Below are 16990 nucleotides of genomic sequence, written 5' to 3' on the forward strand. Positions count from 1 at the left end.
CGTCGATTTAGATTGCTAACATAGACATCATTTATTTTTAAGTTTATTCATCCAGTAGATGGGATAGAGTTATTTTTGCCACCTACAAGTTTCACTTTATTAGAGGAAATGATAATCTGGTGTAAGATCCAAGTAATAAATAATCCATTTTAAAAAGGATGATAAAATTACCAGAGAGAGAGAGAGTGGCCGGGAAAATGGGCTGTTTAATACGATTGTGCCCAAAGTTTATTATAGCGTTTTCTAATTTGTTGGCTTCACAACTTTGCGGACTGAAATCTGATTGGTTGGATCATTAAGTTGAGTGTCCAAACGTTTCAACCATTAATTGTAATCTACTAGGGGGTAAGTATATGTATCATAATTGGGGATGCACTAATTTATTGGCCAGTGTCTTATCCCTTTAGATTCCTGTAAAATTGCCCCTTTTGTAAATACAAGTTATTGGTTAAAAATTTTGACACTATTGGTTTGACCCAACCCTTTCATATTAATAAGAAGTACCCAAAGGTTTTAAGCTAACGAAAAGATAATGTGATTAAATGCTTTGGGTACCAGTGAATCCGATATCTCCTCCCTGCCTCACTTAAAAGAATTTATCAAATATTCACCTGCCCAGATCCCAAAACTGTTGGTTTCTGCCTAAGTAGGAGTTCACTCTTCTAAAAATTTAATTTAAATTAATTTGTTTTTATTTACCTAAAACAGTATAAAATAATATAGATATAAAAATACATACTATGCAACAAAGATCCATATAACAGACATACAAAAACACCTTATTTAAAGATAGCTTTGCTACCGAAGGAATATATATATAGTCTAATCTTTCTTGACAGATACAATATGATGGACGTACATACGGACATATTGTAGTTATAGAGTAGTAAGCAGCGCTACTAATGCATCTTACGCAAGGAAAAATTCATTTCTAACAACATCATTATCACCCACAAACTGGTCGAGTGTCGAATTATTGAATGGACGTACTTACGGACATATCAAAGATATAGAATAGCAGCGCTTAAAACACTACTTACGGAAGGAAAATCTCATTTCTAATAATATCATCGACAAACTGGTCTAGAGTTTTGTTGTAATGTTTCTCAAACTTCATGTAGCTGTACATAGACTCAAATTGATCCACTGGGTTCCTATAAAAGAATATATATATATAACTATAAAGTAAAAGGAATCCTACAGAAAATTTCAGCCGTCTATTTTTAACAGCAGCTGAGGAAATAGTATTTCTCCAATAGAAAAAGATGCCTTTTCCAACAAAAAAAGTCAGTTAAGGAGTAATAGATTATTAATCATAAAAATCTCAAATACAAAATTCAGCCGTATATCTTTAAGCTAACAAAACTGGTTTTATCTTATAATTTTTCATTATAATATCCGCGGAAAGCTAAAATAAATAACTATTTCAATTATTGACTATATAAACAAATGTTATTAGCCCCTGCAACCAAATTGGGATAGTACCTCTGTTGGGCACTTAACACTAACTTAACCTAACCTAACCTACACAAACATTCAAAATGCCTTTTTAAAAGGTTTATTTGTTGTCCATGTCCAATACGAGGAAAACCGCCAATTAATTACCTTAAAATAGTTATATAGGCAGCTTCCTTGCCCAGTATCTTTGCTACTTCATTTTTGTTCCAGTTTGCATGAACAGCAAAAGCATTATAGCCACCCTGTATCACGTTTATTCATTTATCTTTCCATTTATTCTTATATTAAAGTAACAGGATGACTGTCTGTTTCTGTGTGTGTCTGTCTGTAACTTAAGATATAGCTAACTGCTAAACAAATATGGTTCTCTTTAATAGTGAAGTTTCTTGTAGGACAAAGGATGGTTCATAACTATTCTTTATATTCTATACTAACTATAAGTGTATCTAAACATAAACATAAACATAAACATATTTATTTGGGCATAAAAATAAACATAGTCATAAAATTTAAAACAAAATATAAATATATCTTATGCCTATATGTTAGAACAATGAGTATAAATCCCCTTTAGTCTTTATGTAGATTAAAATTATTTGTTGAAAAGATTTGACTCTGCTAATTTAAACAAAATTTAATAAAAGCACCAAATGTTTTTGAGTCAATGAAGAAGAAGACGGGGTTATAAAACTTTGGATACCAGTGTAATGCTGCAGAAAATATTTTAATTCCACTTTCCCAGCAGTGGCAAACGGCAAAAAAAACCAGTTCAATGTCCCATCCCTCACTGACATCAACAAACAATTAAGACATGGAAAGAAATATGAACTATCCTGTTGTTGGACCATAGGCTTCCAGTACAGGTTGTCCAACCAACTACTCTGGAAGGGTTCATCCAGCTTATACTAGAAAAAATATTGTTTATGTTCATTTTAGTTGATTTTTTTTATAACCACGTAAAAAGAGTTTAATGTAGTTGGTTTTATTAACTAAGCTTTTCTGAAATATGGGTCGGTCATTATTAGATCATTACTATTATTATACTTATAGTTGCCGAGGCATGCTGTCTTGTTTTTCCAATTTTATAAAACTTTATGTCCGATGATGATTTACAAAATTACCCCTTCAATAGATAATTTTTTGTTGTTGAAAAGTTTGGACAGTACAAGTAAAGAATCAACCAATCAAAAGTTGTGAGCCAAGTTATAACATACCTAACGTTGTTACAAAACTTTGTGTACTAGCTTAATGTACTTTCCAATGTCCCTGCCCTCCCAGATTTTTCTAAACTAAAAAGCCATTATACCTGGTTATAAGGAGGACCCAGCTGTGATCCATCTTCGTACAGGGCAAACGTCCAGTTGTATTCTTTTCCATATCTAAAGTAAAAAAAATTACCACTACAGCTTTTCCATGATTGGGGTTGTTAATGTTCAGTTGTATTCTTTTCCATATCTGAAATAAGAATTGTTAGTAGTGCAGCTTTTCCATGATTAGGGTTGTTCAGTTTCTTACTTAAGTTTGTATGTTACTCCATCAAAGTACCTGAGCTTACAAGGTTTCGTGATTTTTTTTACTTTTCTTTTTCATCCAAGCTATTGTCTGCTCCTAATGCTGTGCTACTTATAAACAAAATTTTCCTTGACTAAATCTTGAAACAAAAAAAATCACAAATTTGCTTTAAACAACAATTTTACTGAATTTTGAAATAATCCAGAAATAACATTTTTTATGAGAAAGATTTTTGGAAATAGTCCCTTTCGTGGCAACGCCCCTTAAGGGGCGATTCGTCGTATTTTCAAAATGGCTTTTGATTAGGTTAGGTTATATTGGGTTAGGTGATTGCCCCACATGGTTAGGCAAATTAAGCACCCCGCAGGGAATAGAAATAGGAGAAAAGCTGCTGTGAAAAAAACGAAGAATCGCTCCTTAAAGAGCGTTGCCACGAAAGGGACTATACCCAAATCTTTTTTAGATGTGAAGATAAATTGATGAGAATCCCCAATTATCATAAACAAAATTGCCCCTCTTTATAGATTAAATTGTTGTTTAGGGCACTTAAGATTTGTAAATCCCAAGCAAGACTTTATATAAGTCTCCTAAGTTTTTAAGCAAACGGATAAGAGGTCGTTTAGGTATAAAAAACTTTGGGAACCAGTATAATGTAATATCACCCCACTGATGAAATTGCTAAAGTACCTGAAAAGAATGTTTTGAAGGGCACTTGAGGCTGTCTTGTGGGTTTTGGAAAATCCAACCTGTATCGAAATAACAATAATGAGAACACCAGTATTCCTTTCTTAACATAGGGTAAGAGGGAACCAGAAGTTCGAGAATGTACGTAAGTTTTTAAAATACATTTATGTAATCTACTGTATAAAATCGGACTTTGAAATTGCCTGTTACCACACATAAAGTTGAATCAATAAAGTAATAAATAGAGGGGGCAGGGGCTATATGTAACTCTGCAATTCGGCCGGGGACCATGTCCCAATTTTGTATCGGGTCTTTGAAATCAGCTAATTGCTTATGAATATACTACATATGAATAATAATTTGATAGCAAATAGGTTTCCACCACTTGGGCCAGGTATTTGTCTGAATTATAAATCTACACTTATATCTTTATTGCTGAATTGACCAATATAAAAAGGATGACAACATCCATAAGTATCGAAGCTCAAAAATTATGAATGGATATCGGGAAAAAAATTACTATAGAGCAGTGTCATACAATAATCAATAACTTTGATTAAATAGGGAAATCACGAAAAATGTAAAATCACGCAACCTTTAAATCACCAAATCCTAAAAATCTAGGAATCGATCTAGCACCCCAATAACAGACTTATGGACAAAACAATGTATAGATTAGATGGGCATAAGTCATAGGAATCTTCACTGAAAATTTCAGCTGTCCATCTTGAATAAAAGCCGAGAAAATCACGTTTCCCTCATAGCGTTACGGACTGACACGGACATACAAAGTGAAATATAGAGTAGCTTCGCTACTAAAAAAGAAAACGCTAACGCAAAACAAGCAAAAAACGACATTGAGACGATAGGAATAATGCAGTGCATTGTTGCAAAAATATATTTTGCTACGTTGCTAAAATGTGCTAAAATATTATTAAAAACTATTCTAAAACAGCTTTTTGTTGGTCAACATAACTTTTTCTGTTTATTTTTATTCTTGATAGTTTTATAAGGTAATTTAGGCGAAGCTTTAAAGCAATCAATTCTTAGGCTTGCAAAAAGCTTTCCTGAAAAATGTATTTACCTACCTTGTTTATAGGATGGGTACATGTATTATTTATCACATGGTAATTTTTCTCAATCATAGGATGGAAGGTACTGTAGCAGAATAATAGTTTTGGAATACATTTATTACCAGGGATCTAAAGGGATAAGACAATGGCCAATAAATTGATGTACATCCCCATTCCCCAATGATGATACACAATTATCCATTCTGTAGATTAAAATTAATTGTTGAAACGTTTGGACACTCAACTCAAGAATGGGTTACACATTAGTTTTTGGGCTAATAATAAACTAGAAAAAAAAGACCAAGAAACAAACATGTAAGAGTTGCAGAGTAGCTTATCTAACAAGAATGAAATAATCCACAACTGTTTTCCTATTTAGCTTAGCTTCATCAATAGGATGAAGGGTAGAAATATGGCTCAGATCACCTAAATTAACAAGATCAATTATGTCCATAAGAACTGCAGCAATAACAATAGAAATAATCTATAATACAAAGTAGCTTGATGTCTGTCTGTCTGTCTGTCTGTCTGTCTGTCTGTCTGTCTGTCTGTCTGTCTGTCTGTCTGTCTGTCTGTCTGTCTGTCTGTCTGTCTGTCTGTCTGTCTGTCTGTCTGTCTGTCTGTCTGTCTGTCTGTCCGTCCGTCCGTCCGTCCGTCCGAAGCTTAAGATATCGGTAACCACTGAACCGATCGGATTCTACTCTTCAGGGTATATACCTATTGGTCCTGTGGTGGTTTTAAGCTATTTTCTTGGGGGGTGGGACACCCCAACCCCCCCCCCATTTTTTTATTTTTTTATTTGCTGAAGATTTCCTTGGTCCTTTAGGTTTTGTAGAAGATTTGTAGAAGATTTCTTTGGTCCTTTAGGTTTTGTAGAAGATTTCCTTGGTACTTTAACGAATTTCGCCTTAATTTTCTTTTATCATCTCTTAAGCCGCTAGTAATTGATATATAGTAGGATAACTATTAGTTAAATACAAAATTAAAAGAATTTTTTTATAAGAAAGCAAACGGGGGAAGGCTATGGACGGTTTATCTAAAAGGGAATTTTATTTTTTATTTTAGCTTTTTGAGTATCTCTACACAAGAATGATTGTTTCCATGTGATTAAAATTAGGGAAGGGGTAAGGAACAACAAAAGGATTAATGCTTGGATAAAAGGGGAGGGTTGGAAATCAGTTAATCTTAAATATTGTGACGTCTGTAATAAGACATACCTTAATTAAAGAATAGCTGCTTAAAGGAATTGAAGAAATTAAATAATTCTTAATTGTAAAAAGGGAGAGATAATCTATTTTTTTTGATGTAAAGGATTTTGTTCTAAGAATTTCGAACAGGATTAGATCGCTAAATTGCACTACATAACTTGCTTCTTTATGAAAAACAACTGTGGACCAAAAAAATAATGATGCATTAAAATCGTAAAAAAGTTACATTTCGTCAAATGCTGAAAAAAGTCAAATTTACACAAATTCATTTATTAAAGTACTTTAAAAACAAAGATTGCATCAGGGCTCGGCAGCCGCGCGAAAGCCTTACTGAAATCGACATTATAGAACTTTAAAATTCAGCTTAAACAGACAAACCAGATTTTTTTGCGCAATTTTTATTTTAGGCTTTGATACCGATGCCGAGCCCTGGATTGCATTACCTTTCTATAAATGTGTGTATGTCATTGTCCAATCATGGCATAACTGGACTTACCTGTATATTTAGCCAAGAAATATCTATGAATTTTGTGAAGCTTTGGAGTTATTAGGGTGCTCTGCTTCGAGTACACCAGTACCCAGAAACCACCACATAAGAATATACAGGTACCCAGTAGCCATAATCTAAACAGGATATATAGTTAGATAGATAGATAGGTAGATAGTTAGAAAAATAGGTAGATAGTAAGAAAGATAGATAGATAGTAAGGGTTAGACCAGAACTCAAAATCCACCACATAAGAATATACAGGTACACAGTGGCCATAATCTAAACAGGGATAGATAGATAGTTAGTTAGAAAAATAGGTAGGTAGATAGATAGATAGTTTATACCAGTATCCAGATAATAGAACATAAAATTAAATATACAGGTTTCAAGTAGTCCTAATTAAAACAGAATAGATGGTTAGATAGATAGATAGTTAGACAGATAGATAGATACATAGATAAGTAGGTAGATAGATAAATAGTAAGGGTTAGACCAGTACTCAAAAACCACCACATAAGAACTTACAGGTACCCAGTAGCCATAATCTAAACAGGATATATAGTTAGATAGATAGATAGATAGGTAGATAGTAAGAAAGATAGATAGATAGTAAGGGTTAGACCAGTACTCAAAACCCACCACATAAGAATATACAGGTACCCAGTAGCCATAATCTAAACAGGGATAGATAGATAGTTAGTTAGAAAAATAGGTAGGTAGATAGATAGATAGTTTATACCAGTATCCAGATAATAGAACATAAAATTAAATATACAGGTTCCCAGTAGCCCTAATTAAAACAGAATAAATTGTTAGATAGATAGATAGTTAGACAGATAGATAGATACATAGATAAGTAGGTAGATAGATAGATAGTAAGGGTTTGACCAGTACTCAAAACCCACCACATAAGAATATACAGGTACCCAGTATTCCTAATCTAAACAGGGATAGATAGATAGTCAGAGAGGTAGATAGTTAGATAGTATAGTTAGACAAGACTAGTACCCAAAATAAATCACATAGAAATACACATGTACCCAATAGCCATAATCTAAACATGATTGATAGTAGATAGATAGACTACTAGGGGCGTAGCCGCTAGTTAGATATATAGTCAGATAGACAAATAGATGGATAGAACCATAAGTAATTGAATTAGATATATATAAAATAAGAATATCAAAGCACACAAATTTTACCACATACATCTAACTATACTGTTAATATATAATCAATATAATCTTAGAAATTTAAATAGTCAGAAAGATTGATAGAGGTATAATGATTAATAGAATAAGACAGATAGATATCAATATAACCATATAGAAATAATGGAACTATATACAAACCTTTTAGTCCAGAACATGGCAATGATATTAAACTTCATTAAAACCCAAATATGGTGGGTTTAATAACATTTAACATGAAGTTTATTAAATCATTTTATGCATATATTTTCTCTAAATAATCATGAAAAAAACTATCAATATAAGCAGAAAAATGCAAATAACGATAAATTGATGTACATTCCTAATGATGATAAACAAAATTAACCACCCTTCAGATAAAAATCCTTTGTTAAAATGTTAGGACACTGATAATGTGAATGAGAAAGTGTCTTTTTTATAAAACGTTTGGGTACCAGTGTAATTTACTGTCCCATGTCCCCTCCCTCCGAGTTTTTTTTTGTATTTCTTAATAATAGATTTTGTATCATATTTCCAGTATGGCTTCGAAACCAATTAATATCCGCTGGATTAAAACCGGTTCTCAGCAAAACTAAAAAAATCATGTACAGCATTGTATTACATACAATTTTCCACAAGCATTAAAAAAAGTCACAAAATTAATTGTTAGCTCGGGCCTTCGGCCACTCGGGACTAACAAAACTTATTTTAGGTAATCTTATAGTTTTTAATTTAATATCCGCGGAAAGCTGTCTATAATACGATGCGTTAAATAACTATTCTATACCTGGTGACAAATTGCATATTTAATAACTTTAAAAGAAACTAGGTAACCAGATTTAAATTGTATTGTAAAATTTGTTTAACTAAACTGAGATAAATGAAAGTTAATATGTTTTCAATAAACCCTTCTGCAGGGATCTAAAGGGATAAGACAATGGTCGATAAATTGATGCACATCCCCAGTTATGAAACACAAAGTTATCCCTTCCATAAATTACAATTTGTATTTGAAACATTTAGTTACTCAACCAACCAATCAAAATTCAAAATAAAAGTTCCCAAAGCCAGCGAATAAGAAAATGTTATTATAAAACTTTGGTGACTGAAACAGACCAATGTCCCCTCCCTCCCTGACACCCTTGTGTAACTATTTACAAATGTGCTTTTTTAATTAGTGTCATTTCAAACCAACAAAAAAAACAGTTTTCAACAAAGTAAAAAAATTATTCTTACATCAGAGAGGGATGGCACTTTTGGGCTGTTTATTACACTAGTCCACAAAGTTTTATAATAAAATTTACTTATTCTTTGGATTTTAAACTTTGAGAACGTTTATTGAACTTTGATTGGTTGGTTCATTAAGTTTTAATCACGAATTGTAATCTACAAAAGGGGTAATTTTGTGGATCATCATGTATCATGTACATCAATATATCGGCTATTGTCTTATCCCTGCTTAACTTACACGTTTCTATCGTTAAAGAGGTAAGCATTGAAATTTATACTTATGAGTTCATGCCTCATAGTTCTAGGAATCTAAATATAATGGTGACAATAAAATAAATATTAAGTAACATATTTTGACTTTCTGTATTTTGAGAATTTTCATAAGATTGACTTATTGTAATAGGAATCTTCAAAAAAATGTTTCAAATCGATAGGACGATCATATCTTTTGTGTCCATATTACAAACCCTAACTATCCGTTTCAGACAGAAACAACAAATATAAAATACTTTGCTTCCAAATCCAATAAATAATTAGCTTAAAAAATTCGCGAATTTGCAAGCACACCTTATATTATTCTAAATAAATATATCATAGTTAAAACAAAAATAAAACACTTGTGCAATGGACGGTTTATGCAATACTTTTATAGTTGCGCAACTAATCTATAATTTATCACACTGGAGGCCTAGAGCATACACTGTAAAGGAGAACCATATCGGTTCAACGGTTAGCGAGATCCTTCGGTACAGAAAGAGAGAAAGATAGACACAGAATCGGTTACTTTCATAAATGGATAAAGAGATGACATTTGACTGTATATTATACTGGTACCCAAATTTGTACATATATGACCACGTTATCTTATTTGTTAGATCAAAAACTTTAAATCCTTTTTTATTTTAATGGTTGTTTCACAACTACTATAACTAGTCTAATCTTTTAAAACAATAATTTTAATCTACAGACGGATTTATTTTGTTTTTCATCATTGGGGAACATCAATTTATCTTCGAATTTCTTTGTCTATGGGTAGCTTTTGGATATAAAAGGATATTCATTTTTAAAATTATTTTTTATTAATTCTTATGTTCTCTGCTATGCTTTATATCTATGTTGTCATCCTTGTCGTGCAATTGTTTAAAAACTAATTAGGCTATAAAAAACGTATACTTATATTGTTTCCAAAGTACACAAAAAAATAAAAAGAATATCTCAAGTGCACACAACAGACAGTATACATAATTTAAATTAAATTTTGGCACATTTTGTGGGATGGTTCATTTTGGTTAAATAACAGTCTAAAAGAGCCTCTACGCAACAATAGTGGGCACCTATTCTAAAAAATTTTATGCAATAACCACATAGAACAATATAATTTTCTCCCGTTCTTACCCACTTCCCTTTCAGTTACACCAAAAAAAAGTTTTACTCCAACAAAATATTTAATGTACGGCAATTTGAAATGGAATTAATTGACTGAATAGCATCCCCTGCAAAGAACGACTATACAATTAATGCTTTAAGCTAAAAAAATAATTTAAAATCCAATAATAATTGACCATGATATTCCAAAGTTTAAGAAGTCTTTCACACACAAACAAGGACTTTGGAGACCATTATTTGAGAGGTTTCATAGTGCAATGACGTGAAAGCATTAAAAATAGAATTATTAAAAAAAAGGCATAACAGATTAAAAGGAGATTTAAAGCTAGGGAACTTGGGTGATTTCACTGAACATTTTAAAAAAGGAAAATAAGACAAACATAGATTTAAAAATATCATAATTTTTAAATGCTTTAATATAACTGTTATTCACTTAACATTCTTTAAAATGAGCTATAACAATGAGTGAGTAAATCTCTGTATGTATATGTGTATGTGTATGTGTAAGTGCGTGTGTCTGTTTCTGTTTATGTGTGTTTTTGTGTGTGTGTGTGTATGTGTGTTTGTGTGTGAATTTGAATATTGACTAAAAGCTGTAGACAATAAAAGGGCGGATGTCAAACAAATGATGATCTACTCTGGGCACAAATTATTTGTACTATATTTTCACCAGAAATCTTAAAAGATAAGACAATGGTCGTTAAATTGATGTACACCCAAATTATGACAACAAAATTACCACTTCTGTATATTAAAATTATTGATGGAAAAGTATGGATACCGTTCGTTTGTACAACTTGGCTATAAAACTTTAGGTACCAGCATAATTTACAGTCCATTGTCTCTTCACTCTCAATTTTTTATGGGGATAAGACAATGAAAGACATATAAACCCTATCCTAAATTCTTTTATTTGATATTCTGGAGGCTAAAAATTGGGGAAGAAAGGGTAGAAAATCAATCAGGGAGGGACATTAGGCTGTTTATTATACTAGTCCCCATATTTTATAACGCTTATTTATTCGTTGGCTCAAAAACTTTGGGAACTTTTATGAATTTCATTGGTTGAGTTTCCAAACGTTTCAACCACTATTTGTTATATACAGAAGGGGTAATTTTGTGTATTTTCATTAAGGATGTAAATAAATTTTTCGTCCATTGTTTTATCCCTTCAGATTTTAACTACAATGTTGGACTGTAGAGACTAATGTGTACAAAATATTACTGCCAATATTTGCTGATTAATTGATAATTGGTTGGTAAAAACAGCAGTGCCAAAACTTTTCAAGTATATAATAGCTCATAATAACAGTATATAGATAGTTTAGTTTGTCATTTTTGGTGATGTACATCAAATTATTGTCCATTGTCTTATCCTTTTATATCCCTGGCTAAATACGGGACTGTAGATGTGAAAGTGTACAAAATATTACTGCCAATATTTGCTGATTACTTGAAGATTGGTTGGTTAAAAAACAGCAGTGTTCAAACCTTTTAACTAATAACTTATAATAACAGTATATAGATAGTTTAGTTTGTCATTTTTTGTGTTGTACATCAATTTATTGTCCATTGTCTTATCCTTTTAGATCCCTGTCTACAAAGTGGGACTGTAGATGTGAAAGTGTACAAAATATTACTGCCAATATTTACTGATTAATCTACCAGCAGTAAATCATACAATTTTCACTCAGAAATCAAAGGATTGCATATAACTTTGAAATTTTCATATTTGTAATTTACAACAGCAAGCTTATGGGATAAGGGAATGGACGGTAAATTGATGTAGATCTCCAAAGTTAATAATAGTTATTTCTCGTATCGTATTATAAACGGCTTTCCGCGGATATAGAATGTACACTTATAAGATTAAAACTAGTTTTTTTAGCCCCGTGGTGCCGAAGGCACCGGCTAAAAAAACTAGTTTTAATCTTATAAGTGTACATTTCTATATTCGTAGAAAACTGGATATAATACGATGCTAGACATAGTTTTTTCGTATTCATGAGAACCGGTTCCTATCCACCGGATTTAAATGAATACGAGAAAAACAATTAAACTTTTTATAGTTATTGGTTAAAAAATGTACAATACTTGTTGAAACCAACCAATCACTATTTACCAGGGATCTAAAGGGATAAGACAATGACCGATCAATTGATGTACATCCCCATTGGTAATACAAAATTCTATCTTTAGATAACAATTAAAGTTTGAGACGTCTGGACACTTTACTTTCAAAGTCCCCAAATTTGTTAAGTCAACTTTGGGGATTAGTGTAATAAACAGCCTATTAGCATTGGAATTTCCCACATAAGACTTTAAGGAGAATCTAATTTCCAGACGATTTCCTATCCACTAATCCATGATTTTCCTTTGATTTATAAACTTATTATTAAAGCCTTGTTTGTTTTGATAACAATTTTAGGATTAATTGTGCTTTTAAATCAAAATGATAAATTTAGTTATATGCTTATTCTTAAGCTTCGTTAAAAAGGATTTTGTCTTTTTTTTTTATAAAACTGTATTTGTATTTGTTACAAGCATTGCATAATAAACTTTGAATACTAAAAACATATAGAAAATTACTAAGCATGACAAATAGAAATCTTTAAAAATACAGGGATCTAAAGGGATAAGATAATGGACGATAAATTGATGTACATTCCAAATGATTATAAACAAAATTGTCACTAATAATGTAGATTCAAATTATTGCTTAGGAACTTTAGACATTGCTAGTTTTACACAACAATTCAAGATTTAAAATTAGGATTAAAAGTCCCTAGGTAATGATTTTTTATCCAACGAATGATATATCATATATATAAAACTTTGGGTACCAGTACTTTGAGATAATGCTGAGCTACTTATAAACTTTTTAAAACATTGTTTAAGATTAGAAAAGCAATTAATTGCACAATCATGTTTAAACAAGGATGACAACCATCCATAAAAGCGAAGCTCTGAAACGGTATGACAGACGAAGATTTACTCTTGTAGAGTGTCAGAATAGAATATATAAGTTTTTACAAAATTAGACGTAATTTGTTGCAAAACTTATTAATACAGGATACAATTCTAACTTGCCTAAATTAACGAAAAAAGCTATCCGTTACGGACGGACAGACGGAGTGACGGACGGATGGGCGGACTATTTTGGGGGAGGGTACCACCCATCCCCTCCCAAAATATCTTTTTTTTAGATTTTTTTTAAAAATCTAAAATAAAAAATTGGGTTATCAAATTCAACTCCCCCCTCAAGTGGACCTAGAGGCCTTAGAGGCATAGTTGCTAGTATAGTATAAAAGCACTCTCAGTTTTTGAGCTAAATAATGAGATGGCGTGTTCCTTATGAAACTTTGGGGACTAGTTTGATTTACAAATCCATATCCCCTTCTCCCTGGGCATTTGATGATGATCAATAAGGAAAGGCGTAGTGGCAGTTTTTTAGTTTTTGACAATTTAATGTCATACGGTTGCGATTAAACACCGTTTTAAAAGGCAACTTAAACAGTTTACATGACATTTACAAGGCGAGTGAGTAATATGGTTACTAAAGAATAAGGATGACAAAATTCATAAAAGCGAAGCTCTGAAAGAGTAGGGCAAACGAATATTGAAACTTGTATGGTGACAAAACTGAATAAGCAGAATACTAATGCAGAAGTCAAAACAAAATTTGAAATAGATATGACAATTCTAACTTGTTTAAATCAATAAAAAGAGCTAACTGTCCTGGACTATAAAAAAGCTTAGCTTTAAAACTATACTACATCTACGATTACAGCATGCAATCCTATATAAAGTAGTTAGGTCTTTTAATGGGTAACATATAAGATTTCAATCATATAAAATAAAATCAAATATTTTCCAGTACGGTTCGAAACCTATTTATATCCGCAGGATTAAAACCAGTTCTCAGCCATACTGAAAATCATTTATACAATCGTATTAAAGACAATTTTCCATTAATATTAAGATAATTATCATAAAATTAATAAAATGTTTGTTAGCCAGGGCCTTCCGGCCCATCGGGGTTAACAAAACTGGTTTTAATCTTATATTTTTCCATATAATATCCGCGGAAAGGTGTCTATAATACGATGCGATAAATATTATAGATCACTTTTGAACACTTAAACAATCTGCAAGGGACTAGATAGCAAGGTTTAGAAATATTAGAATATCCTGTAAGCAAAGTTTTAAATAGAAACACAACCCTGGATTTTATATTTATTATTTCGCTGGTATTAAAATTAGGGTTGGCAATCCGTATCTGAATCCGGAATCCGCCCAATTTTTGGTCAATTTTGGAATCCGAATCCGTTTTTTAATGGCGGATTCGGATTCTTAATTGGTAGGCTAAAATTTAGAGAACACCAAAAACATAAATTTTTTGGACATATGTAGCACTTATTATTTAATTTTTTTTAAAAGCCTTTTAAAATAGTGCTAGAATTCAGAATCCGCCAAAAATAAGAATCCGGAATTCGCGAGAATCCGCCATTTTTTTTGACGGATTCTTGTAAGAATCCGAATTCAAAAATTTGACGAATTGCCATCTCTAGTTAAAATAAAAGCTTAATAATGATTTCAAGTGCATTTAAAAGATTTTCTGATAATTAAAAAAATTCTTATATAAAATAACGTGATGTTTGTCTGTGTGTGTAGCAAAGCTAACCACCGAACCAATATGAACCAACAGTGAAGCTTCTCATAGGTCCAGTAAAGGTTTATAATTATTTATGGAAGGGTACCTTCACCCTCTTTAAGAAATCGGCCCTAGAAGGTTTATGTCCTTTGCAGGAGCTAGAAGCTTGGGTGCAGTTAGTTGTTCCAATCACAAATCAATTTAAATTGATTAAGTACCCAAAGTTTTTGAGCCATCGAATTAGATAATGTGGTAATATATTTGGGTACCAGAGTGATTTTCAGTCCCATGTCAACTCCCTACCGGAATTTACAGAACAAAATATTAAAACCTTTGCTTCTAGAATAATGCATAGAATAATAGGGTAAGGGGGGGGAAGTTTCGGTAAGGGGCTATTCTCGGTAATTTCGACCTACCTTCATTAAATGACCTTTTTCTCCACGTTCCTTTCAAATGACAGAAAAAAACATAAAAGCAAATTTGTTCCTTATTAAATTGCCTACAAAAAAGTATAAAATGAATTTTTTTGTGAGATGAATATTAAGGGTACTTATTGGGTCTCAAAGTCGGACGAAAATTTTTTTTTTTCCAAAAATTTTTTAGTAGGTGTGTAAAGATCGACCTACACAAAAATTGGTAAGACCTAGAGCTGATCTGAAAAACTTTTTGAACTAGAAATTGCCCGCTTTTTCCAAATCCGTTGAGAGCTTTAAAATCGGGTTAATATTTTTTTCAAAAATGACCAAAGTTGGCGCCGGGGGAAAAATCGGTAATTTCAAAAGAAATTAAAATTCAACTTTTAAGGTCATGTTTTCATGTTTTCTTTTGTCAAATCTATTTTTCCATATGGACTTTTTAAGAATTAGGCCTAAAAATGAATAGAACAGATAAAAAACAAAAAAAAAATTAATTTTATTTTTTGAATCAAAATTTTGTGAGGAAAAAATCAAAATTTCTGGTCCTTTGAAAAAAAAATATTTTTGACATAGGAGGAATAGTCCGATCTTTATGAATTTTTTTGTGGTTAATCCCAATCACCTATACTAATTATGATTTATTACGCTTGTTTGGTCGTTTGGTCGTTTGGCCTTTTTTCATCGATTTTTTTAAGGTTAAAATGTAGTCAAGATTTTTTGCAAAGATGACACTTTTGCTTCAAATTAAATTTTTGAGGTCAATTTTTAATCAATTTTCATGTTTTTGGTGCTAAATCTATAGTTCAATGTGAGCTTTTTTAGGATCAGGCCTAAAAAGTAATAAAATACGTTTTTTTCTTATATTAATTTTAGGTTTAAAAAAAAAAAAAATTCGAAAAAAAAAATCGAAAATTCGCGTCTTTCAAAAAAATTCATTTTCAACATAGAAGGAATAGTCCGATCATTATGAAACTTTTTGTGGATAATCCCTATAACCTATACTAATTATGATTATTTATGTTCGACTGGCCGTTTGGCCGTTTTTCATCGATTTTTTTTAGGTTGAAAAAAATTACCGATATTTCCCCCGGTGGTGGGGAAATATCGGTAACTTTTTTGCGGTCAATTTCGGCCAACTTCTAAAAGTCCTAGGATAATGTCCGTTTAGGACCTGATAGTCCTTTCCGTAAGCTTTCTACTGGTCTTGGTTTCATTTGAAAATATTAATATTTACCCCATTTTTTTTCAAAAAAACCGAAAAAAAACCGAAATTTCCCCCCCCTTACCCTATAATTTGTAATTTGTATTGTTAATAAAAATCCTAGATTGTTTTCCTAAAAATATTCTGTTTTTTTTGTTTGACTTTAAGGCGCTAAAGACAAGTATACTAAAAAATAATCTTATTTTAATATAAGCGTAGCATCTCTATAATTACAACTACAAGGTAAATACGTCCATCTTAGAAATATTATAGTCCATAAATATAAATAATAATGCTATTTAATATTTGCTTGTCCGTTTGACTGAAGGACTGATTAAGTCAAATAAATATTAACTTCAAGCTGGACATTTTAAATTATAGAGTAGCTTCTCTACTAAAAAATCCAGTAATTTTTCACATTGAAAGAGGAGTTTAAAGGCCCCGCAAGGAGGAAAACTAAAAAACAAAGGAAAGGGCCCTACAGCTCT

At 31.6% G+C, this 16990-nt stretch overlaps 1 protein-coding gene across 3 annotated transcripts in view; it reads right to left on the reverse strand.

The window, feature by feature from the left end:
- LOC145325757 (galactose-3-O-sulfotransferase 2-like) overlaps positions 1-16990 on the reverse strand; it is a 29397-nt gene that overhangs the window by 6059 nt on the left and 6348 nt on the right. Inside the window, exons 1-10 of one of the 3 annotated variants that reach the window (XM_080168702.1) lie at positions 7778-7884; positions 6432-6559; positions 5102-5153; positions 4743-4815; positions 3658-3716; positions 2765-2837; positions 2291-2363; positions 1606-1699; positions 1041-1154; positions 612-662 (exon numbers count right to left, since the gene is read on the reverse strand). In XM_080168702.1, the coding sequence (XP_080024828.1) occupies positions 612-662; positions 1041-1154; positions 1606-1699; positions 2291-2363; positions 2765-2837; positions 3658-3716; positions 4743-4815; positions 5102-5153; positions 6432-6559; positions 7778-7815 (755 nt within the window). In that variant the 5' untranslated portion in view covers positions 7816-7884. Of the gene's footprint in view, positions 1-611; positions 663-1040; positions 1155-1605; positions 1700-2290; positions 2364-2764; positions 2838-3657; positions 3717-4742; positions 4816-5098; positions 5154-6431; positions 6560-7777; positions 7885-16990 lie in introns of those variants that run through there. The other 2 variants (XM_080168700.1, XM_080168701.1) reach the window with 2 other exon arrangements.

The sequence above is a fragment of the Acartia tonsa genome, chromosome 8 (genome assembly GCF_053477335.1).
Source record: "Acartia tonsa isolate MP-2025a chromosome 8, ASM5347733v1, whole genome shotgun sequence".
NCBI classification, from domain to species: domain Eukaryota; kingdom Metazoa; phylum Arthropoda; class Copepoda; order Calanoida; family Acartiidae; genus Acartia; species Acartia tonsa.